The 25,354-nt window shown below is 44.9% G+C and overlaps 1 protein-coding gene across 1 annotated transcript in view; it reads left to right on the top strand.

Annotated features, from left to right (window-relative positions):
• Positions 1–5,586, top strand: part of WNT7A (Wnt family member 7A) — a 36,349-nt gene extending 30,763 nt beyond the window's left edge. Inside the window, exon 4 of the mRNA XM_065642564.1 lies at positions 5,107–5,586. Coding sequence (XP_065498636.1) covers positions 5,107–5,586 — 480 coding nt within the window. The remainder of the gene's footprint in view (positions 1–5,106) is intronic.
• The last annotated feature ends 19,768 nt before the right edge of the window (positions 5,587–25,354 follow it).

Below are 25,354 nucleotides of genomic sequence, written 5' to 3'. Positions count from 1 at the left end.
AACTGGAACACAGGAGGTTCCACTTAAAGATGAGAAGAAGCTTCTTCATGGTGAGGGTGCCAGAGCCTGGCCCAGGCTGCCCAGGGAGGTTGTGGAGTCTCCTTCTCTGCAGACATTCCAACCCGCCTGGACACCTTCCTGTGTAACCTCATCTGGGTGTTCCTGCTCCGGCGGGGAGATTGGGCTGGATGAGCTTTCGAGGTCCCTTCCAACCCCTGACATTCTGGGATTCTGTGATTCTGTAACGACCTCTCCGTTTGCCAGGACCCCAGACCCGCAGCCCCCGTCCCACCACCCCGAGGGCACAACGCAGCAGCTCTCGTACACAAATACCACTCCAGCGCCAAGCTGCACCAGCCAGCGCTTTCTGCTGGTGTCACTGGGCAGCAGGAGGTTGGCTCAGGGTTCCCCAGCCGGGTCCCGCTCCCGGCACCGGCCCCCGGCAGGACCGTGGTGCTGGGACCAGCCTGAGCAGCGCCGGGGCCGCCGGGCTCTCCAGAGCCGCCGCTCGCCACCCTCACATGACGCACCCCACGCATTCTCTGCAAAACTCAAGGTGAAGAAAAAACACGTTAATTCCTAATGGCAGTGCCCAAAGGTACTATATCTGCAGATAACATCACTAGAGAGAGCCAGCACGAGTTCTCCGCACACAAACTATTTCCCAGAGGCTAATGGCAAGGGGGAAAGAGAGAGAAAAACAAGTACTGACAGTTTACTGTAGGAGCTCAAAGAAAAAGTGGACAAAGCTAAAAGAACTCCAGCTCTTTGTTCGCATTTAATCCAGTTCAGAGCATTCACTGGTGCATACAGATTTACTTTCCATGGCTGACAGAGCTGGATATGATTGTTTGGTAAGAAACGGGACCTAGGGTTTAAATTTTGTGCCCTTCAGGCTCTTGCATTTTAGGAAAAGTTGGTCTATAACATATATAAAGTTTCAATCTAATGTAAAAAATGTGAGCTGCTGGCTAATACCTTCAAAGAAACAAATCCTGATCTTGAAAGGTGAAGAATGCTTTCTGGTTTTAACAGAGACCGAGTATTTAAGGGATAGAGCACTTCTTTTGGTTCACAGAAACCAAGGAAAAGACCGAGGCCTCCTGTCCCTACCCAAAGAATCCCCTATTTTATTTTCTTCCTTCTCTTTTCAACTATCTTCTTGAATTTATAAAGGCACTGATTTATCAGAGACAACTAGAATAACATAACGGTATTAAAATACCACCATCCACGTATTTTAATGCAAACCAAATAGTCCAAGCACCTGATACCACAGTACAATAAAACTATCAAATCACTATTGCTTTTGCTGAGTATGGACGGTTCAAGTTACATGTAGCCTATTTTCTAAAGGCTATAGAGCCAATTCATCTCTGGCTGAATTTGCAGAACACCACACTGAAAGCCAGCACCAGCAAGGAGGAAATATATACAAGAGCAGAACCAACAAAAGGGCTTGGGACTGAAAGGTGGGTTAGAAATGGCAGAACTGGAAGGGAAAGTTCAGCTGCAGAGTGCAGTGGACCCAAATTAAGCAGATATGGTGGAGCAATTTTAGCAGAGCGTATGGAAACACACCCCCAACAAGCGCAAAGAGAAAAAGGAGCATTAGCCAGTAAATATTAGGAAGTGCTATCTCCACAAAAAAATGAGAACAATAAATATGGCATGGCATTAAAAGACAAAATTCTTTCTCATCTCTCTGCCTCCTCCCAACCCCCTCCAAGCCTTTTTGGTCATCTAAGAACCACCCCCTAGGACTTTGTCTCAACCAATATTGCTCAAACTTCTCACGTTCAGACAAACCCAGACCTTTTTATCCTAACCACTCGTGCCCAGCATTGGCTGAGACCAGAGAACCAGCAGCTCGTTCTGGTTGGCATCGTGTCACCCAGAGCAGGAGACCAGCCTGTGACCCTGTCCCTCCAGCCCGCTCTGTGAGCCCCCCGTGCAGTGCTGGTCCAGCTCTGTCCTCAGCACAGGACACACGTGGACCTGCTGGAGAGGGGCCAGAGGAGCCCCAGAAACGATCCGAGGCTGGAACAGCTCTGCTGGGAGGACAGGCTGAGAGAGCCGGGGTGTCCAGCTGGAGAAGAGAAGCTCCGGGGAGACCTTATTGCAGCCTTTCTGTGCTTAAAAGGGGCCCATAAGAAAGATGGGGACAGACTTTTCAGCAGGGCCTGTTGTGATAGGACATGGGGTGATGGTTTTAAACTAAAGGAGGGAGATTTAGGCTGGATATGAAGAGGAAATTGTTGGCCCTGAGGGTGGTGAGAGCCTGGCCCAGGTTCCCAGAGAGGTGGTGGCTGAACCATCCCTGGAGACATCCCAGGCCAGGCTGGACGGGGCTCTGAGCAACCTGAGCTGGTGCAGATGTCCCTGCTCAGGGCAGGGGGGGCACTGGGGGAGCTGGGAAGGGCCCTTCCAACCCAAACTGTTGTGTGATTCTGTGACTGAGACGAGGCCGCCCGGCTGCTGAGCTGCCCCCACCGCGGGCTCAGCTCTGCCCCTTCTCCCGGAGACCGCTGGCTCTGAACGGGATCTTAATGAAACACACCAAAAGGCAATTTAGGCTATTTACACTTCAGGAAAAAAGCCCTACGTGGAGAGATGACACTAAGCCATGATGTATTTTGAATAAATGTTTCAAGTCAATTTGGGAGCTCCTGATGGAAGGTGAGTTAGAAATATTTTCTTGCAAGTTTGAACAGGGTACCAGGATATAAGGCCAGCCACTTGAACAAGAGCAGTGATTGAATTAGGGCTGAGAAATGTAACCCTGGCTAGTTTCAAATTTTAAAAGAGCGCTTTTAAAAAGTTACAAACGAGGCTAAAAGAATTTATGTTATTTTTCCGGTTTCTGTGCTATAACTCCTTTTCCATCTCCTCATCTATCTTCTAAGTGTACTACCTTATGAATGAGTGAGCAATAAAAGAAGTATGCAGCGGCTGAGAGGGAAACTCAAGATAACAAGATAATGTCAAACGTAAGGCAAAGCTTGAGCAGAACTGCAAGGTGAGATGTAGATCTGAATATAAAAGTTTCTCACATCTAAGTTTTAGAGCAGTCATTAGTTTACATGAAAGTCTAACTTAAAAACAGTAGCACAAAATATGCTAAGTTCACATCTGTCAAAATCTTGGACCTACACTTTCTAGGGGTTTTAATCCTGCCTTCAGACCACACGTGCTGACACTTTACCCATAGACAAAAATACAAATAAAGCTATTTTAATGCCTCTGAAATCCCAGTCTTCACTGAAAAGGGGCAGAGGAACAAGAGCGAGTAAAGCAGCAGCTACAAACTACCCCAAGGTCAGGCAACCGCAACGACTGTGCCTGGGTGACACGGGAACAGCATCAAGACCAAAAGGTATCAGAATAAACCACTACGCGCAGCCCTTAAATTATGTGTTCTAAGGCTGCCAGGGACAGGACGGAGCTCCGTTTGTCCATGTTAGTGCACCACTGCAGATGTGCCCCTTCTCCTCCCACCCCAGTTCATCCCAACGCATGTCCAGCCTCGAGCTGGACCGGGCTCCTCCAGCGCACGCGGCCATTTTCGGCACGGGGCCTGCGTGGTACGTTTCCCAACCCTCCAGAACTGAAGGGGGTGGTTCTAGCAAAGGGTTAATTCAAATTTCCCTATCCCTGACCTCCCTCCAGCTTGCCCAGGTTTGGAGCTGCACAGATCAGCTGGGGTTTCTCAGGGAAAAAATGATGTGGCCACTCCCTGAGCCCAGATAATCCCCCTGGCCGGGCTTTCTACCGCTGGGATCTGCCAGGTTAGGCAGAATTTAATCATCAAAATTATTCTGTTCTCTTTCAAGCGAAGACCAGTGGGAAATTAATTGCTGGAATTAGGTATGTTTTCTAGAATTGAGGCAATGTAGCTGGTAAGTGAGGTCAGTTATAGGGCTCAGGACAGACAGCAGGACTAAGCTGGTCCCCAGTTTTATTTGGCAAAGACTGGCTTGGTGAGCAAACAGCAGAAAGGAGAAGATACAAAAATAAAGTTTCCAGGGATGTGAAGGTTGAAGAAAAGATGAAGTTTTTGATCTTCACAAGGAAAGTAGTGACAACTCAGGCGTAAGCATGAGAGGCACCTACAAAGAAGAGAACACGAGAGAGGTGGAGCAAGCCATGGTGTTGAGGTGTTCGAGATGCCATTACAGTATTAAGAGGTAGAAACTTTTAACAAGAACTGATGACAAAACATGAAACCAATTCCTCATCTTTACTCTTATCCTTTATGCTTTAAGACAGACCTAGTTTTCTTGCCGAGCAGCTGGGGCATTTTGTATGCTACGGTATCCACATGAGAGGAGGCAAAACACTTCAAAGCCTCTTAAAAAGTGCGAAGAACTTAAGACTATGGTATGTCAAAATAATACTTAGATTTCTAAATTGGAGCATTACCTTGCAACATTTAGAACAGATGATGCCTGTATGAATAAACGATCATCTGCTCTACACTGTCGATCAGTGTGAGAGCAACAGGAGGATAAGAGTTGATAGAGTTTACCTGCTTGTTCACATCTTGCACCAGCTTATACCATTTTCAGGTGCAAGAATTGAACTGCAGATTATTTTTGAACCTCTATTTACAAAAACCAAGTTTTTGTTGAACTTTCAAAGTGTTCTTCATGCGGCATTTCATGGAAAGGTGTGATTTTCTGCCAGTTCCTAATTTCGCTGCCATCTCCCAAAAACTGCCACAATAGCAAACCTGAAGCACTGTAGGACCGTACTGCAAATGCAAATGCAGAAAAGCCGTGGTTAAGGAGGGTCCCGTTTTACCCTTGGTCTGTGGGCTGTGAAACGAGACAAAGTTATAATATCTTCTCTGTTTAACTCAAAGTGCAAATGGGGAATCAGCTTTGGAGGCAGAACCCTGTTGACACTGGAGCATTTGCTGCCTGGGACAACAGCATCACCAGGCAAGCAAAGCTTTTGTGGGAATGTGGCTTGAGTGTGGTGGCAACTCACACTGGAAAGCAAATCCATCCGTGACTGTCACTCAACATGCATCAAACAACCCTGTGTTTTTTGAAGAGGCTCTGGCTTGTATTAATGCATCATTCTTTGTTCTTCCAAATACAGATTCTGGAAGAAAACATGAAGTTGGAGTGTAAGTGCCACGGGGTCTCAGGATCCTGTACCACTAAAACATGCTGGACAACCCTGCCCAAATTCCGGGAGCTGGGCTACATCCTTAAGGACAAATACAACGAAGCCGTTCAAGTCGAACCCGTGAGAGCAAGTCGCAACAAACGCCCGACCTTCCTCAAAATCAAGAAGCCGCTCTCCTATCGCAAACCCATGGATACGGATTTAGTGTACATAGAAAAATCTCCCAATTATTGTGAAGAAGACCCCGTGACCGGCAGCGTGGGGACGCAGGGACGGATGTGCAACAAGACAGCCCAGCAGTCCAACGGCTGCGACCTGATGTGCTGCGGCCGGGGTTACAACACGCACCAGTACTCCCGCGTCTGGCAGTGCAACTGCAAATTCCACTGGTGCTGCTACGTGAAGTGCAACACGTGCAGCGAAAGAACAGAGGTTTATACCTGTAAGTGAGGATGCGGCTGGGCTGACACCCCCCTGGCCCGGGATACATTTGCACGTGCACTCAGCAGACCCACACGAGGCTGTAGGAAGGACCTGCTCTCCCAGAAGAAACGCTGACGAACGGAGCCCTCTCTTTTCTTCTCGTTGCTTATGTGGATACACGGCGCGGACTCTTAGGAAAGTCAGCCAAGAGATAAAAGCAAACCGACCCCACCCCGAGCCACAAAACAGAGAGAAAAAGCTCACCTTGGTTAATGCAAGCAGCACTGACTGCCCTGTGAAGAGACACCGGCCAGGGAAACAGCTCTGAGCCTGGCAACCCACTCCCGGTTTGGAACAAAGATGGTCAAAAACCTTCCTGAGTGAGGAGCAGGGAGGGGTAGGGGAGAAATCCTCAAAAAGGGGCTTTGCGGGGGCTGGGACGGACAGTGCCCCGGCACGAGCGGCCCACGGGAGCGCGGGGGTGACGCCGATTTGGGCGCCTGCACTCGGGAAAAGCTCCTGCTGCTCCTGCGCTTCCCTCCAGACACGAGCGGAACCGCCGGAGGGCTCTGTGGACTCGGCTTCATCCGCCTGTTCCGTGTGCGTGCGTGTGCTGCGGATTTTAGCACAGGGATTTGGGACACTTGGGCATAATAATAGCAATATTTAACAATTTATTCAGATAAAACTAATATTAATTTATTTAATTAAAAAGAACTCTACCCAACGTTTTTGGAACTATTCTGCAATTAAAGTAGATAGCTGGCTTTCTTTGTGGAATAATTTTGTAGAAACAGCAAGCAGAAACTGGAGCTGTACATATTATTCTTAACTAGGATATTTCTATTAGTTGGACTTGCAGGATATGTTCTACAGTACTGGATGTTTAAGTACAAAAGCTGGCATCTTTATAGATATGTACATACACAAACACGCTGTTGGTTTTGGTTTTGTGTTTTTCGTTTGTTTGGTTGGTTTGTTTTGTTTTCCCTCTCCTGTTTGCTGCTAGTTGTCTGGAACAAAAGTCAAGCGGTAGAGGTTACAAATCTTTACCAGTTTAGATTTTTTTTTCTTCAATTAAAGAAAGAAGCATTAATAAAATCCTGTTTGGAATATGCCTAAAAATAAGAAAATCCAGACAAACTTCCATCTTTTGGAAAAAATCGACCATAGGATAAGAGAGTATATTTTGTAAGAGACTATTTTTATATAAATATTTTATTTATACTACGTCTGCTTGTTCAACCTGTAGTTTTTCTCAAAACAGGCATACAATTTGTAACTCTTAGGCTATTTAACAGAGAAAGGGTAACGGGTTTGTGGACACACCAGCAGCAAGCTGGACACGTTCAGCTGCAGCGGGTGGATGAGCAGAAAGCAGAATGAACGTCTCTCCGGATGTGGGTACAAACCGGCTCTTTTCCTGCAGCTCAATCTGCAGAATATGCAAAACAAGAACAGGGTATGTAGCATCAATTTTGTCACACGGCTTGAATTCGTGATTGGTATTCACTGGATGCTCATTTATCCCATTCAAGGAAAAAAAAAAAAATATCCGAATTAGCTTCCCACATGCGTCAGTCATTAAATGGTGGCGTTATGACTCGCAAATGTGCTGTGTGTGCTGTCAGTTAAACCTCTATATTGTGTTACTGTCAAATTTGATTTTAATCAGTGGAAGACTGTAGACTATGACTGTAAAAACTAGCATGACACACATCGTCTGATTCTCATAGACAGGATACAAAGCTTACTTTTTGTCCAGCTCTTTTTGGCATTTACATTATTCTTTCCCCGCAAAAGGCCAGAGAGCTCAAAAATGCAGAAAACCATCCAGGCACACTTAAAGACGGCTCCCTTGTTTTTCAGACCCCAGCTAAGCCATTTTGCATTCCCTTCGTGGTATTTCCTTTTTATCACTGCTAATTTCTCCAGATATTCGAGTGGCAGATATTCCTCTGATTTTAGAATCTTTCCGTTCCTCCTGCCTGACTCCTTTGTGACCCATCAAAGGGAAAAAATCTGATTTTATGTCGCTTTTTGTTGGGGAAGAAATATGGCCCAGTGCTGCCGATGCTCTGGCATGTTCTGGGTGGGATGGACCTTCCAGACTCCAGGACCTGATGCCTTTACCGAGGCGACGAGCAGCATCGGGAAAGGCACCGGCCCCCAACCCGCATGCAAGAGCTTCTCACCGGCTCCTCTTGCTAACTGCAGGTCTCACGAGGAGCAGACGACACAGATATATTAATATCTCACGTCCATTGATCTTTCTGAGGTAAAACTCCCCCCCGCTAAGACTGCGAAAACAGAGAAAAAATTCAGAAAAAGTCAAGAGAGATATCACAAAAGATGTCGCAAAATTGCGCTGTAACGATCTAACCTTTTAGAACTTGTCTCGATGTGGCACGGTGGGGTTTTTTAACTCACTTCTTGTATACATGTTATTGATGTAAGAACACACGCCCATACAGTATCTGATCCTAGCAATGCATAATTCGGATTAAATATGCCATTCTTTTGCAGACCTGCCACTTAACATAAAATAGAATTCTCATGAAGTTCGGACACCAGCACGAGATATCAAAGTAAAATGATTAACATGATTTACTTTCAAACTTACGACTTGTCAATATAAAGCAATACAGAAGCAATTTTGTGGGGTGATTAAGTCGCTACCTTTAGTCCTTCTAAATTCCGCACATCAAGAATTGACGAGACATAAAATGCAATGAAGTACGTACAGTATGGACGTTAATTACAACGCTACATCATGGCTAAATAAGTCAGGTCTAACATTTAATTTTGGAACATACCCCCCCAAAGTATGTATTGGTTTTTTACTTAGTGGATACCACATCATAGTCAAAAGTGTGTTTTCTTCACTGATTAGAGTTATTTTACAAATTATTACTTCTGCAGCATGTTTTTATCATAGAAAAGTAATCTGTAAAACTCCTGCTTCCTGTATATTTCAGTATGCAGTGATGTGCAATGTACAGCTAGCAGATTAACTACTGAAGGACAAATATCTTTAAACAGTTTTACTCACAATAATAAAGAACTGGATGCGCAATGACATTAATTTGGTACACATTTTCCCTATATTTTACAATACTGCTGACAATCAGTGCACTGATTAGAGAAAATGTCCATTTGTTCAATAACCGGAATCCCAGTTTGGGAAGTATGAATTGAAGAGCAAGGCAAACCAAATGCTGCATTCGACTAGAAAGTATTTGGGAATTTGGCCGTGTCATCTTAGACAGGAGGAATCTGGCCCATCAGAATCTGCCGTGAGTCGGGAGTTAATTGCTCATTCTCCAAACGGGCTTGAACGGCACAAAGAATAAACAGGAGAAGGACAAAGATTTACGATTTTGTAGATATTCCTCCCCCCGACAACAGTTTGTTCTTTGTGCTGGGGGATAGAAGAGCTCTGTTTTTACGCGACGAGGAGCCACACAATGGAGTGAAATGCACACAAGTGCAGAACAATACAGCTCTCGAAAGAAAATACATCTTTTCATCTCTGCTCGCCAAGGGACGCGCGGGATCGCCGGCCACATTCATAACCTAACTGAGGCTTTCAAAGAAAACACACGTTCAGGAAGAGGAGTAAGAGAACGAGCATAATTAATTGCAAGCTGGGAAGCTGTTATTTATGAAAATTCACTCATTTGATAGCAAAACCCCGATTCATGGAAATTCAGCACTTCTGCCTTGAGATTCCTAAGCAAGTTTTAAGGATTTAACCTCTCGGCCTTTTCAAAAGGACAACTAACCTGAGTAACGAGTAGCTTGAATACTCGAACCACCTACATAAAACATGAATCAGTCAATGATTAAGCTTTCTTTGCCATGTATGCACAAACCTAATGGAGATATGTCTTTTGACAGCGATAATTAAACTGAAAACATCCTTAAAACATACTCTTAAGTGGCTCATCTGGTAAAGTTATTGTAAGGGTACACAGTTACTTAGCAAAGGGAAATAATGGACAAGTACTAAATTATAGAAGGCTCTTAATGAACTACCTTGTGGATTAGAAAACTGTTCTTAACTGACCACACTTAAAAAGCAATTTGCTGACTGCAGAACCATCACAGGCTGCAGGCGGGGGGCACATGCTCCGATGAAGACTCAGCATAAGTATTTCTGACAACATTTTTACATTTGTCAGTATAACAGAGAGCAGAAAACAGGCACTGTGAACATCCAAAATGAGTGTATTGACCACTACGGCCTCCCGCTCCTGACTTGTAACCCCAAGAAGGCAACTGAAGAAGAAGTTCTCCGAGTCCACTGTTGGTGGAAGGACCAAACTGCGGCGGCGGTGACTGACGTGCTGAGCCAGGGCTGGCCAAACCCGGCAGATGCTGCTGCTGTCAACCACCACGGGCACAGCCCGAGCCAGGCTTCAACGTCCCAAAACTGCCCAAAATTGAGCCAAGTACAGCAACTCTACCACACAGCAGAACTTCAGGTGATGAAGCTCATCCAGACTCCAAACCACTCTCCCTTGATGCACGGTTATCTCAGTTGTCACCGTGACAAGTGACCTAATTTGCTAACCCAGTTCACGTTCTGCTGGTCAAAATGATTCCTCAAAGGAGGGTAGTTTAGTCTTGAACACAAATTCAGGGAAACCTTCCTCTGGAAACAAATAATTAAAAACATATGATTAAGTCAAAATGATGAAGAGTTGTACTTGGATCTAAAGGACTCCAGGTGTCTGAAGAAGGGTATCGGAACTTTGTGATACCAGAGGTGATGCTGTAAACCCTTAACAGCTTCTTTTGATGCTTGGGATTTTTATGAAATTACTGATTTTTCCTTTTTTTTTTTTTGTTATTACATAATCACATATTCATCAATAGCACACATCATGTAATTCGCAATTGGGAGGTCAGAAGCAAGTCCCAGAGAAACCATGTTTCTACATTTAACACAGAATATCTACTACCGGTGCTCTCAGGTTCATGTAATTCCTTACCCTGATCTTGTATTTTTCTTAGCCAAGCCACTGCATCACAGTCGTTAGGAAAGACACCTGCTTTGTGAAGAGCTTTGGTGTCTCTGGGAGAAGATGAGATTATATTTACCTTAAAGGAATGTTTCCAGGATTGTGCGTGCACAAAAAACAACCAAAAAATGAGGCAGAGAGAATGGTATATAAAAAAATATCGCACCACTTACCTATGATTATTGAGACATAGCCAAACTCTCTTAGCACAGATATTTAACCTTAGTTTTTGTTTCCTATGCTCACTTGCATCCTTTCCCTACACTCAAAGCACACTTATCATAGCAGATCCATGGCTGATTTTGTGGTTGCGGATACAAACAATTCACTAGCAGCACATCACAATCCTGATCCTACCAGCACAGAAAACCCCGTGCAACTCTAATTTACGAGAATGCACACGTTTTTTTTTGTTGGGAGCAACACGTCATGCAACAACCTTCTGTTCCTGCAGCACTTCACTTTCCCACCTTCACCAGCGTGCACGTGCTTGTGATTTTATTCCCTCCCAAGCACCTGGAGTTTTAGCTCCCCTGGGGTGTTTATAAGCTCTCCCATCTATTCCCAGTCACTGAGGGCTCGTGTGTCTTGATTTTCCGTCTGTGTGTGGGGCTGCGATACAACAGAGGAGGAGGACACTCAACACACACACACGAAAAATCCCATTCATCCTCTCGCAGCATACCTTTAATTTTTCAGACCAATACAAGAAATATGGAATTCCTGCAGTCAGCCAATACACCGTGTTCTCTTGACTCACCCTCTCAATATTACTGAGAAAGCTGCACTGATGGTTACTGAAACCAAAGCTAAGCGGAGGGGACCAGCAGAGGTGTTCTCCAATCGCCTGAACTTAGGAAATTGTAGCTAAAACTTCAAAGAGACAGCGCTGGGTTTCGTTCATCAGGTGGACTCGCCAATTTAAATGCGACTTCACAACAGCTGTATCATACATAGTGCTTGATATTATCAGTTAATCACATTTACTCCTTGTTCACAACCCCTTCCCAGTCACTATTTTTTTTTATTATCTCAATGGTATCAAGCTTGCTCCACTCATCCAATGTCAGCAAATGCTGCTTTAACTATTAAGATTTTACAAATCAGCTTGGCAGATTCCCTCCTGGATCCTCTATACCATTTCTTCTTTTATCCTGAAATCCTTTCATTGTTTACACGCTAAGAGGCCACAAATGCCATAACACTATTAGCACCTCAATGCAATAAACCCCCAAAACTTATTTTTGGCCCCATAGAACTTACAGAATAAATTAAATCCAAAGGCATTAGAGAGGTTTCTGGTATTGTCCCCCAGATTACATTTTACTGTCATGTACTTTGACTCATTCTCAGCAGTGGAGCACAGAGATTCTCCAAGTGATGGCAACAGGATCTTGCAGAAAAGTAATTTCTCCCAGACTCCAACAGACGGGGTTTTAGTGCGGTCAGAGAAAAGCCGCTCATCAGACAAGAACTGGTGTAACTAGGAGACAGATAAAGAAACCAGTGGCCTATTACAGATAGGGTACAGCCCAGAACTGCTTTGGAAAATAGAAGAAAAAACACATAGAAAGGAAAACCCCGGAAAAATTCAACACATTAAAGCACTCTGCTGAGTCTACCAGGGAACACAGAAGGGACTTGGCTAAAATGCTCATATTAGAGCCCAAGCTGAGGCTGCCTGGTGTTCCACAGCTCATAGTGCAATTTCATTTGGGTCAAGCCAACTCCAAACGTCCACTCCATCGAAGCAGCAAGAAATCTGTTTTGTGAGTTGTTTCTCACGCTTAATTTCTTTCCCAGCAACTTTTCTTCTGCACGCAGTCCCACAGAAATATGCACTGTGGGCATCATATCTGTCAACATATCGGTTATTTTGAAATTATTTAAATTTGATCTGAGCTGGTTTAAACTACAGAGGATACTAAATACCTGGCGCCTTGAGAAAGAAGGTAATGAAGGACAGAGAAGATAAAGTACGGGTAGTAGCGTTAGGCCATAATGCCATCACACAGGAGCGGGAGATATATAATTTATCACCAAAAAATGTTTTTTCATATATTAAAAAAAAAAATCAGGATAATTCCTTTTGGTTTTCTATAATGGTGTCAAGTTGTAGAAACGTTGTGCGCTGAGTCTGGCCCCAGTTGGCCGCGATTATCCCCAAACCAGAGAGGAAACCAGGAGACACAAAGCCCACGAGGGGTGGCCAGCGGCACAAAGGAAAAGCCTGCGACAGAGTTAGGACGACGGCCCAGATTTCTCAGCTTTTGCCACCCTGTTTTAAGGAACTCAAGCAATGCCTGATTTTCTCCATTTATAAAACGCATACCCAGATTTTAGCGCTTCGGAAACGTATTCACCGCGTGTAGGAGGTTTGCTGCGTTTTGTGTAGAGCCGAAGCGAGGAGACTCCGTCTCCTCAACCTCATTAAATGCTGAGCACACAGTAATTAATACAGACTGCACATTAAGTATGAGTCATGCACCAGGGAAATGGCACAAACCTGGTCTCGTGTTTTGTCTCCTGAAGTCAAATGATTAACAAAGATGTGAGGCGGAGGAGGGAGCGGGGAGCGGACTTTCCAAGTCAAAAGATGTGGACGACAGTGCCGCAGGGGGAACAAACCTCCAGCAAACTGGTACTCAACGCAAATTCTGAGAGTCTCCATGAAGCAGGGACACCTTGCTGTGATGCTGCGTCACTGAAAGCATTTCAAACGTTAACAAATATTCTAACGGAAAGCCTTTAATAGGACAGCGCTAAACCGCGCTGTATTTTCTGCCACCAAAAGAGGGGAATGCGAGGTGACTCACTCGGGTTAGTTGTACCGAGTAAGTACAAATTGTGAGAGTTAGAATAGAAGCTAAAAATAAATAAATAAATAAATAAATGGATTAAAGCCTTTCTGAGAAGTTAGAAAGGCAATTTATCTGCTTCTGTCTCTCCCTTTGTACTCGGCTTGGGTACCAGTCAGAATATTTTGACGCTTGCCCATCTTTAGTTGCAAGCGCCATGAGCTGAATTAAGATTAAACGATAAAGAAAAAAACTTCCCGGAACATATATTGTGTTTATTTAGGCCAGACCAGCTTGGCTGAAAGTGGAAAATCCATCAAAGCCTCAAGGGAAGCTGGCAAACCGTCCGTGCCGCGGCACATCCGCGCGGCGCTTCCCCCATGAGAAAGGCCATGGTGAGGGGCTGAGAAATCCTTCGCGTTTATAACCTAACGCTGGTTTATCACACCGGGATTAGCTGATACGCAGACCTTAATTAATGACCAGACACCAAAGTTGTCATTTTGATGACTTGTTTGGGCAGGGGCGGCAGTGGCCGGGTGATAGATTATTCCCCCTTTATCCCGCCACAATGACATCTGCTTTATTCACAGATCAGCCACCAGTTGCTACAACAACGCCAGCGGGCTGCGGAAAATGTTGTTGAGCCGCTGAGAGAATCTCAGCTACCCATTAGCAAAATGTTAACTATGCAAAACCAAATAGCGCTTGGTTTTGTTGTCGGAAAGAAGTCAGTGCTCCGCAATAAGTAAGAATGTCAAAAGGAATTTACATTCAAAAAGTAGAGAAGGGGTTTAACCCATGATATCACCATGATTCAAAAAATCCCCCTGGAATTCATTAGTGAGACTTTAGGCCTGAAGAATAGAGAAAATAAATAACGAGTTTTAAAAAGAAAGAACAAATACACTTTCCTCTGAGCGGCTTGTTGTCTGCAGCATTTTAGCATGTCCGTTGCCCCTTCACTTTTCCTGCTCATTCTCTTAGATTTTTACACAGTAAACCTTTGCTCAGAGGGTTTTATTTATTTTTATTTCTTTCTTTTCTTCCCACTTAGCACTTTGAGGAGACACTGGGTGCTGTTAAACCATGCCAGGCAACTGCTTTGGCTGCCAGTAAAGTCCTTTGCTCCCACTTCAGCAGAAGGTGAGAGAACCTCACGCTCCAATATATTCCTTAGAAAGTCAATTATAGGGAAGCATTTGTGTCTTATTACTGGTAGCGAGAATGAAATGTGTATGCTGGGTAAACAACAGAAGCCTTACAGCCATGCAGTACCCTTCGACCTATAAAATCAGCAAAAGACATGGGCACCAGCATAGGTCCAGCTGGAGCTTCATCTTCCCTGCCAACAAACTGAAAAAACAAAAACACAACAAAAAAAATCCCAAGCAAACAAACAACGCCCCCCCCAAACAAACAAAAACCCAAACCAAACCCCCACCAGAAAAAAAAAAAAACCCAAACCACCAATGCTTTAGCACTTCCAAACAGTCATAATGATCTTTTAAACATTGTACTACAGTTTACGTGTTTTCTTCATTATTGCAACAATCCTTGGATTTACTGGGATTTCTTTAATCTGGTCTGGAAAGAAACTGAGTTAACTGCACACTTAGAAGGTAAAAAGAGAAACAGTGAGCAAATTAAGAATATGACTATATGAAATATTTCCAAGAGATTTACACAAAGTAGCATACTACCTTCTGCCAATGAGACTGACTATTAAGGAAATAATTATCAAAGCAAAAAAACCCTGAACAACCCAGAGATCTTGACTTACCAGATCTATTTAAACTTATTCACTTAAGATAGTCAAAGCCATGGAGTAAACTGTTTGCCTGCTATTCTGTGCTAAATGTCAGAGTTATTCCAACTTTTCCTACATCCACCAGTGGAAGTACCAATGTTCTTCAAATGCGCCACCTTCTCCCATCCTGCTCCACATGATTTTTACTGTAGCTATGCTTAGTGATGGAACAGCTGTATTTTACTTCGAGTATTGCCAGAATACTCGCTTTGCTGTTCCACAAAGGTGACTTCAGGGGGATATTTAGATATATCCGACACACAGCTGCTGACGGTGGTGTCGATGTACGTCGGGCGCATCCAACACTGCGAGAGGTTTCTGCTCCCCATCCCACCTTTCCTTTGACACACAACGGCTCTGCCTGTCCTGGTCATCGTTTTTCATCCACCTCAAAGTTAAGTGAATATAATTCTTCATTTGTTTTCCAAATGACTCAAACAATTTTCTTCCCTTCGTTTCCCCAGCAAGGTCGGATCGATTTTACAATGTGTTGTACTTCAAATTTAACTTCATTAAATGTTTATAGCATTAAGAGACTAATGACATAAGCCCTGTCTGTGGTATTTATAGGCTTTATGAAGAGACTGAAGACCTGAAAGGACTGAAGTTCAGGTTAATTCCTTGAGAACTAATTTCAACACCTTTTCTCATCTGTAAAACACAAAATACTACTACTGTTCCAGGGCTATCATGTTAATTTAACTGCAAGTTTATCAACCACATTTACCATCGGAGTTTGAAATATAAAACCAGCCCACAATAGACCACAGGTGCATTGTTTTCCTGTCACAGTAAATAGGTCCCAAACATTAATCTAATGATGTAGTTACATAACCAAGCTCAAGACATTTTAAGCTACCGATTACCGGAAGAATACATGTGGAAAATCACTAGTTGCTGTATTTTCTACATTCTAAAATATTCTAACATTTGTTATCTTCCCCTCTCCGAAGTGGCTCACTGGGTTGTACATGCCCCCAGTTTGATTACGTTTAATAGGCATTTTCACGTTATGATTGCAAAATCGTATTTTTAAACGAATAATGCACCTGTACTCCGCTGCTCAGCACCACCATGCCCAGCTACCACACGCCTGCTTTTCCTCCTCGGGCCTGAGCTTTCTGCTGCTTCCAGAGATTCTTTCTAGAGCTGCTGAACTTCGGTCCCTGGGAGCTGAAGGGAGATCACAAATACTGGTGCTAATGCTAAAATAGCACTGGTTTAATTATATTCCAATGCAAGGTTAATTTTCAAGAGAGTACAACTGAGAAGTGAGTTTTGGTGGGGGGGTTTGTTTGGGGTTTTTTTGGCTTTTCTTTTTTTAAATTTTATTTCATAGTATAATCAGAGCTTTAGAAATGCCCGTAGAAAAATGTGTTCCAAACCTGATGCCCACATCTGACGCTGCCCATCCCGATGGCGCAGGGACGGCCCTTCGGAAGCAGAGAGGAGCCATAACCCCGGCGCTGCTGCTGCAAACACTCCAGAGAATAATTGTAAAACAGGGAAACAAATGCGTAACAGGTGACTAATGGGTTGCTTGAAGTTTTTAAACTTGTTGGATTGTACCTTCGCAACCGTACCCAGGAATACTGGCAGACATTCCAGTGTAACTGAGCAGCAGATTAAATTCAGATTTCGCTTGGTCTCATATATCTGAAGGAGTGTATGGGACTCGGTGCTGCTCTTTTAATGCAGTTCAAGACGAAGCTCAGCAGCCCAGCACATGTACCCAACACAGCGGTGATTCACTCAGGGTTTCATCATCTGGCTCAAAACCAGCGCAGACCCCCTGCCCCACGGACTGCCGCTTTCAGCTAATTATACACTAGGAACTTTATTTCCTGAAAGTGCCTATTGCCTCACCAAGAGGTATGGATAACATCTTCATCTGCCAGGAACAGGATTAGTTTTGACAGAGTTATGTTTACAAACATAAAATTTATCACTTTTTTTCTTTTTTTAAATAGCACCTGTGTACACCTGGAACGCGGCAGTAGCTGATGATTTATGTCGGACAGTAACAACGGCTGGTTTTGCTGGAACTTTGCCATAACTTAGTGTCTGTTACTCTGCCCTATTGGGTCAAGACAACACATCAGTCAAGTAAATCACTTAAGTAAATTATTGAGAACTTAAATTGACTTTTTCTACATAATATGTAATTACTTCCTTGAACCAACATTCCCTTACATCACCGATCTAAAAAGCTTTCTATTTATTTTTTAACTGAATATTGATCGAATTTAAATTACAGCCAGCATGTACTATTTATCTGAGGTTCAGATCCTAGGGAACAAACTTCCCAACAACTTTGTCAGCCTTTGCTGCCAGTTCCTTGCCACCCACACACCCACATCTCTCAGCACAGTGAGCCCCAGAGCTGCCGATTTGCCCATCACGTTCAAAACACAAAAACGAGCCTGATGCATCTGCTGAACCCTACGGTGCCAAGAACTTGAAATTCAATTGCTGGGAGGCCTGGAGACGCAAGTACAGCAGTACAGGGGGAAGATGACAGACAAGTTTGCAACATCGAGTTCTCACCGAGATGTTGTGAAGCAATGAGGGTTTTTGCTGTAACCAGCTGGAGAGTTAAAGCCCAGAAATGAGAATTACAAGTGCAAAATCTCCGTGGGGATGAGGGAGATCTGGAGTCCCACAAGGCTGCATCTGCTCCTGACTGCGCCTACACTCTAAGTCTAGAAGAAAAAACAAATACGCAGTGATTTCCCGTGTCATTACAGAAAGACAGCAAGAGAGGTTTTGGAAGATCACACTCTGCTCCCCGGCTCTCGCCCTTCCTGCAAACCCAGGGTGCAGGTCCTGGCGCTGCAACAGCCCCGGGTCGGGCAGCCCGGCCACTCCGCTGCCCTGCGCGGGGTTCTGAGCCACGATCCATGCGAACGCAATTCAGTCGATAGGATGCAGGCCTGGATCACTGGAACCATCTCACACGTCAGGAAAAAAAAACTCTGAGTGCAAATATCACAGAATCACTTTGGTTGGAAAAGACCTTTAAGATCATCGAGCCCAACTGTTAACCCCACATTGCCAAGTCCACCTCTAAACCATGTCCCTAAGAACCTCATCTGTTCCTTCCTGTCACATACGTTGTTGTGTCCTGTCCTCAATCATCCTCCCCAAAACCACCCTTCAAAAACCTATTTAAAAAAACAATTCTATAAAGTATTTTTTCCTGCTTTAAGCGATGATCAACTGGAAACAAACACTAATCGTTTTCAAAAGTGTCTGCATGCGAATTTGGTGGAGGGGAGGAGAGGCAGGAAGGAGGCCCTGGACTCGAAGAAGGAAGTTTTCAAGCTGGAAGAGTCTCACAATAAACCCTCTCACACAGACAGAGATCACGTCCCCTGTGCTGCTTTGGGCATAAAAAAAAAAAAAAAAAAGGCCCTTAAATTCAAGTTTGAAACTGTGGTCAAGTGACCCTGGGCTGCGAAGTGTATCTGGCTTTAGGAAAAGGCCGAGGAGGCGGCTGCCGATCCACCCAAGGGCTAGCAGGAGACATCAACGGGCAACGTGAAATATTCCTTGGTCAGAATAGTTTCCGGTTAAAATTGGCAGAAGTGGTGAATATAATTCTCAGTATTTTATTAGTGAGATAGGAAGTTAATGGGAAAGGGCAGCTAAAAGTACTTCTGCTGAGGCTAGAAAATACATTAAAGTCAGCACAGTCATGGAGTACACCCAAGGTCACAGGATTCAGTCACAGGAATTGATTACGGATATTTACAACTCAACAAATTGCTTGAAGCAAGCGTGACATCATGCCCCACACTATTTACCAGAGGAACTACATACAGGGAGGCTATAAACCAGCTCATCAGTCCATGAGCAGGTTAATGTAATTGCTGTGATCTTCAGCTAGAATAAGTACAATTCTACTCTCCCAATCGAGTATTTTGTATGAAGCTGCAACCGTGTGAACCTCAGAAAGCACGATGGGTGTTGTTAGTTGAGCTTACACATCACTGAGCACTCCGCTCACTAACATTTATAGTGATCCTTTTAACTCAAATGTAAGATTAGAGAAAGCCGCTTTCTGTTTAATGCAGTTAATCGTATTTTAATTAAGGATAATTTTAAAAAGCAAGGTCCTGCTTGTACCTGTTGCAACAGCATAAAGAAACTCTCTCAGCACATGAGCAGACAAAAGAGCACGCCATGGCCAGGCCAGCTCACACCTGCATCTTGAGCACTTCTCCTTAGCGGACAGTTGTGGACACTTGGACCAAATCTTTGTTTTTCTCTTCACCACATAGAATCACAGAATCATTGTGGTTGGAAGAGACCCTCATGATCATCGAGTCCAGCCATGACCTAACTTGGGCACTACCCCATATCCCTGAGAACCTCATCTCCATCTGTCCAGCCCCTCCAGGGATGGTGACTCCAGCACCGCCCTGGGCAGCCTGTTCCAATGCCCCACAGCCCTTTGGGGAAGAAATTGTTCCCCAGATCCAACCTCAACCTCCCCTGGCGCAACTTGGGGCCGTTTCCTCTGGTCCTGGCGCTGGTTCCTGGGGAGCAGAGCCCGACCCCCCCTGGCTCCAAGCTCCTTTCAGGCAGTTCAGAGATCAGAAGGTCTCCCCTCAGCTCCTGTTCTCCAGCTGAACCCCCAGCTCCCTCAGCCGCTCCATCACACTTGTGCTCCAGCCCCTTCCCCAGCTCCGTTCCCTTCTCTCAACTCGCTCCAGCACCTCAAGGCCTTTTTTTGTCCTGAGGGGCCCAAAACTGACCCCAGGATTTGAGATGGAGCCTCCCCAGTGCCCAGCACAGGTGATTGTCACTGCCCTGGGCCTGCTGGTCACACTACTATGATGCATGCCAGGATGCTGGTGGCCTTTTTGGCTACCTGGGCACACACTGGCTTATGTTCAGCCTTAAGTGTGCCCCCCTTCAAGTTTTACAACACAAAAGGTTAGCTTTATGCCAGTGTGTTTTACATGAGTTGAAAGTGTCCGTGCAGACAGACAACAGGGTATTCCAAGAAAGGAGTAATTCCACAGGTTGCCTCAAGTCTGTGAAGACGAGCAGCTGGAGGACAAAACTCCCCACCTGCCCGATGGGGTGTGTGATGGGACAATTCCTGCACACACGGAAATCTGGAGACGGGAGCACTCCAAGGCCCGCGGACGCCGGGCAGATGGAGCCGGCTGTGGCTGGGATCACCAGCCCCGCACCAGGGAGCTGCTCCTGCCGCCGCTCTGGTCCACACTCGGCGTCCCCTCCTGGCACCGGGCAGCCCCTGTGCGGGTCCCCGGCTGTCCCCAGCCCCGGGGACGTGCTCCCACAGCCCTCACCTCTGCTCAGCAGCGCCTGCGCTATCAAGAGGGCAGTTTGTGCAATTGCCAAAGGAGGCAAATCCTCCTTTGTGTAATTGCATGTTCTTGAAGGTGCTCGCAGACTTTAAGCCAACTGGTTTGTACAATCAGACTTTTTCTCCTCCCTATTCAAATCTGTCATTTTCTAATGCATTGCATTACATAGTAAATTGGATGTGGGTTTGTGTGTTTTCTTTTTTTTTTTACTAACCTTTATGAATCCTCTTGAGTGATCTGTGGATGGGATCAGCAAACAAATTTTGTTCTAGCTCTCCAAATCCTGACATGTGAATTGATTTCAGCAGGACACATTAAGCGAATAATGGATCTCTGCCAAAAGGGCATGTAGGATTTTGCAAGGGGGAGGGGAAGAAGGAGACTTTGCTTTCTCCCTTTTTTCTCCTTCTTTGCCAGTCTTGTTAAGAACGGGCAAAAGCACTTAAATTCATTGCTCTCCAAGTAAATTGGTTTTCTTTTCTACCCTCTCAGAAGTCCTTTTTTTCTCCAGGCTTATCCCGTTCTTGCCTTCCTCATCCTCAAAGCACAAAGAGGCGAGATGTGTGCGAGCGGCCGTGAGCCGCCCCGCCGAGCCCGGCGCTTCCCGCGGCCCCGATTCCCACCGGCCGCGCTGGCACCGCTGCCCTTGGCTTCCCGAGGCTCTGCCGACAGCTTCTCAAGCGCATTCGGGTTGGCACCAAGAGCGGGGCTGTTGTAATAAATGACAGTAAGATCACAAGCTCGAGGGAGGCTGTTCCTCTCCGTTCGCAGCTCTCTTGAGAAGTTGTTCTGTCTGCCAAGCGTGGGCTTTTGATGCTAATTTGTTGGCACTGCAAACTCCCGCCGCAAACGACAGATCCCATGACCTTCTTCAGTTACAGATAACACAAACTACAGTTATATTTAAGTGGCATCTTGGTTAACCTCGGTGGCTCGCGAAACTTTGACTCAATTTCTGTCATTAAAAAAGGGTTACATTACAAAGGCACCTTGGAGTTCCTCGCAGGGAAATGCAGCCAACAAGCTCTTTCTTGTGAGCAGTTTTCCGCGCCGAGCTCCCGTTTCAGCCAGGCCACGCATTACAAGTGCTCTGGAACACCAGCAGCAACGAAGACATTTACGCCGCCTTAGGACAGGTATTCTGGCACAATGCTTTCCAATTAGACACATTCTATAGTAACTATTATTGCTGCTATCTGATTCAAACCCTCCGAAAGGATTTGTGGGCAGAATCACCACGTAAAATCTGGTCAGGCTCACCACATCCAGTGGCACTACTGGATAAATAAACACCACTAGCAAGAGAACGGGACCGGGGGTGTGATTTTTGTGTTCAAGAACTTGAGACACACAGAATCCCAGGCTGGTTGGGTTGCAGGGACCTCTGTAGATCCCCCAGCCCAACCCCTGCTCACGCAGGGTCACCAGAGCAGATCACACAGGTCGGTCCAGGCGGGTTTGAATGTCTCAGAGAAGGAGACTCCACACCCGCTCTGGGCAGCCTGGTCCAGGCTCTGGCACCTCCCAGCAAAGAAGTTTCTGCTCACGTTCAGATGGAGCCTCCTGTGTTTCAGTCTGTGCCCGTTGCCCCTCACCCTGGCGTTGGGCACCACTGAACAGAGTCGGCTACCTCATTAAGAAAATCCGTGAAACTCAGCTCCACTTGTAATTTGGGGGAGTTGCACAGTGTTGTGTTTTGCAGTCAGAATCCCTATTTCTCACACACACACACATGCATTTCAACGTTCAGCACCTGACACCAAGCAACCTTTGCCGCAACCCTGGCAAGCTCATTGCTGCCCATCAGGAGCACGCCGGCTGCTCCTCGCTGCAATTCTCTCGCAATAACACCCCCAGGAACCCACGTCGTGCAGCGGTAACCAGCACCGCGTGTCAGGAGGCACATTATACAGCCATTAATTCCGTGTTGGTTCGAGAGAGCGAACGCCAGGCTGTGACGAAGCCTCCCTGCGACCTGTCACAAGGCGCTGACAGTCGGCATCGCAGCCCCTGGAGAAAGCTGCGGACCAGCCCGCCCGAGTGTAGAAGCTGCAACAGACCCAACAAGGAGATAAAACTCCTCAGCCTTTGTGGAGAGACTTGGACAGGGCCCTTCGGTAGCTCTACCACTCTTGAAGCCAGCACACCTCCCTCTACTGAGGAATATAATTTTCTTTCTTATTACATAAAACCTGACGGTTTTACATTAATCCAATCAAAAGGACAAGAACGTGGAATTTGGGTTGCTACAAAGAAAGCTGTGTCCCATTAGTGTATTGTAATAAGCTGCAGAAACAAATATACCACGCTTTATAATGGATACGGGACACATGGATGACCCAACCCAAACTTGCAATACTTTCCACTGCAAAAGCCCAGGACACACTGTTCTTCAGTACTGCTCCCCAAAGCCCGTTTCCTATTATCCCAAGAGATCTACCTTCATCAAAAACACATTGTTTTCACGAGAAAAACAAACCACAATTTCTGGATGCTGGGGTTAATCCATGGGAGTTCTTGCTGTCATTGACATCTCAGTCAGCTTTGGATTTCTGCTCAATAACGGCACTCTCAGGAGGAAAACTGGTAGCATCCACAAGCTGTACTGACCAGAGATTTATACTTGCGTGGGCTTTTAGTCACCTTTGGAGGAGGGTTGGTTTCAAACAAAAGCAACAGTCAAAATAGAGTTAGACAGATTTTTCTGCTTCTCAGAAGGATATTCAATACCAGAACAAAATACTCAGTAGGTCTTACAGTTTACTTCATATGGCTATATCATATCTATAGCTACTTCGACCTCTAAGTATCTAAAAATGTACACAGGATTTCAGCAGACAATGAAATTTTCCTCTTACAACTAGTGGTGGCGTGCAGCTGTAGTAAATTTAGCCTTGTATGTTAAGAATGGTAGAATCTTCCTCACAGAAACCCAAACTCCACATCGGAGTCGAATCCATGGTCCAGATCTCAGGAAGTAACAGTTCTTCTGGCACACAGCACATACCTGCGGTATGGAGTTCTAAGTTTGACACTAAACGCAAGCACAGCTGTCAGGTTACCCCAGTGTTTCAGGGAATCGTAATTTTATCTTATTTATTTATTAAACCAAGGCTGTTCTTTTCCAGTTCAGTCAACACACATAATCCAGAGCTGCCCTTCACTCTGGTGTGCTGCGACCGAAGGGAAAGAAGGTGCTTCTCGCCCCTCAAGATGTTAAACAAGTTTTAGATCATTTACCTTGTTCGAAGACACATTAAAAGTCTAACAAGCAAAAAAGCTATTGAAAGTAAGCTTTTCCTGCTGACAAACAGAAAACAAAAGGAACGGGTACCAATCCATGCAGAGATTTCATTGACGAGTGTGATTCTTCTCCATTCCCTTCTACTCTCCACACCAGTACCTCTGTCTTCCATGCACTGGTTCCTACTCTTACTTCTTTATTCTCACTAGTACCATCTCAGCATTACTGCGGGATTACACAGAACCAGGTAAATTCAGTCCCGTAAGGCAAATCTGCTCTTTGCATCCAATACATCATATCTGAATCAATTATGCGCCAGAATTGTCCCAGATCTTCTAAAAGCTGATGTAGCTACATAAACAAGAAGTCATTATGGAATTGGCTACAGATCTGCCCATTCACGTCGTTCCTCAATAGGTTGTTCAAGAATGTTAATTATTGGAAGCTTGTCATTAACCAGCTTGCTTTTGTTACCAAGATCTGTCTTTGCTTTGCCAGGGACAGGACTCCTGAAATTCTTTTCTGTTGTCTGACATGCATCTTGCTGAAGTTATGAACTGGATTTACGCAGTATGAAACGATGAACAGAGATGGAGTCAGTTCATACATTAGCATTTCATACTTGCTTAAATGAGACACTCAATTAAAATAATCGTATAATTGTTCCTATACTTTCCAAGCAAAGAAACACTACAACTTCACTGTGTCATAGTAAGTTTGAGCATCCAAATAACTTTTAACCCTCCCAGTGAGATTTATGATCATGCAAATGATACACCTGCTCCTTATTGCTAAAATAAGTCACTCGCATATGAGATGCTGGCACCTGACAGATCTAGAACAACACTTAATCCCACACAGCAACGCACCCACACTGCAGCGTGTGCACTCCTACACAAGCGATTCTCCTGGAAAAGATTTTTCTCCTTTTTGTACTTTCTGGAAATATTTGGCATCAACTCAACGTAGTTAAGGAAAGCATTCTGCTTTTAAGCGTGCTAGGTCAGACTATGCTGCCAGTTTATTTAGGTTTACTGAAAGACTGGATATTTACAAGTATATCAGACTTTAAATGGTTCCTTAGATTCCAAGAACATCTATTATAAGGTACATTAATGTATTACATTGAGCACATCCTCCTATCAGATTCTAACGTAATGAGATAATTTTCTTCCTTCAAGGGGAATTCATATCAACATAGGAGAGTAAACACTTTTATTCTGTTCTTCTGTGGGGTATTTGGAATACCTCCATAGTCCATCCTTACAACTGGTTATCAACGCATGGGTAGTTCAACTCAACTAAGTGCACTGAAATCACACACAAGTTTGAACAGTTAAGGAACACAATCAAGTGATGCTCTAATACAGTTAATGACGCAATAATGGAAAAATAAACCCCCAAAACTCAGATCCCTACAAAACACATGGAGTTAAAAACTACATTACAATGGTAGTTGTCTACAATGGTAGACATCAAGGCGTGTATTTTTCAGGGCAGCTGAATCCATGTAGCCAAATGTCATTACAATTACATGATAATTACACTACTTAGGCTTGCAATTTGTGGGGGCC

Source organism: Caloenas nicobarica, chromosome 11, assembly GCF_036013445.1.
Source record: "Caloenas nicobarica isolate bCalNic1 chromosome 11, bCalNic1.hap1, whole genome shotgun sequence".
Taxonomy (NCBI): domain Eukaryota; kingdom Metazoa; phylum Chordata; class Aves; order Columbiformes; family Columbidae; genus Caloenas; species Caloenas nicobarica.
This window is presented reverse-complemented; position numbering and strand designations above follow the sequence as displayed.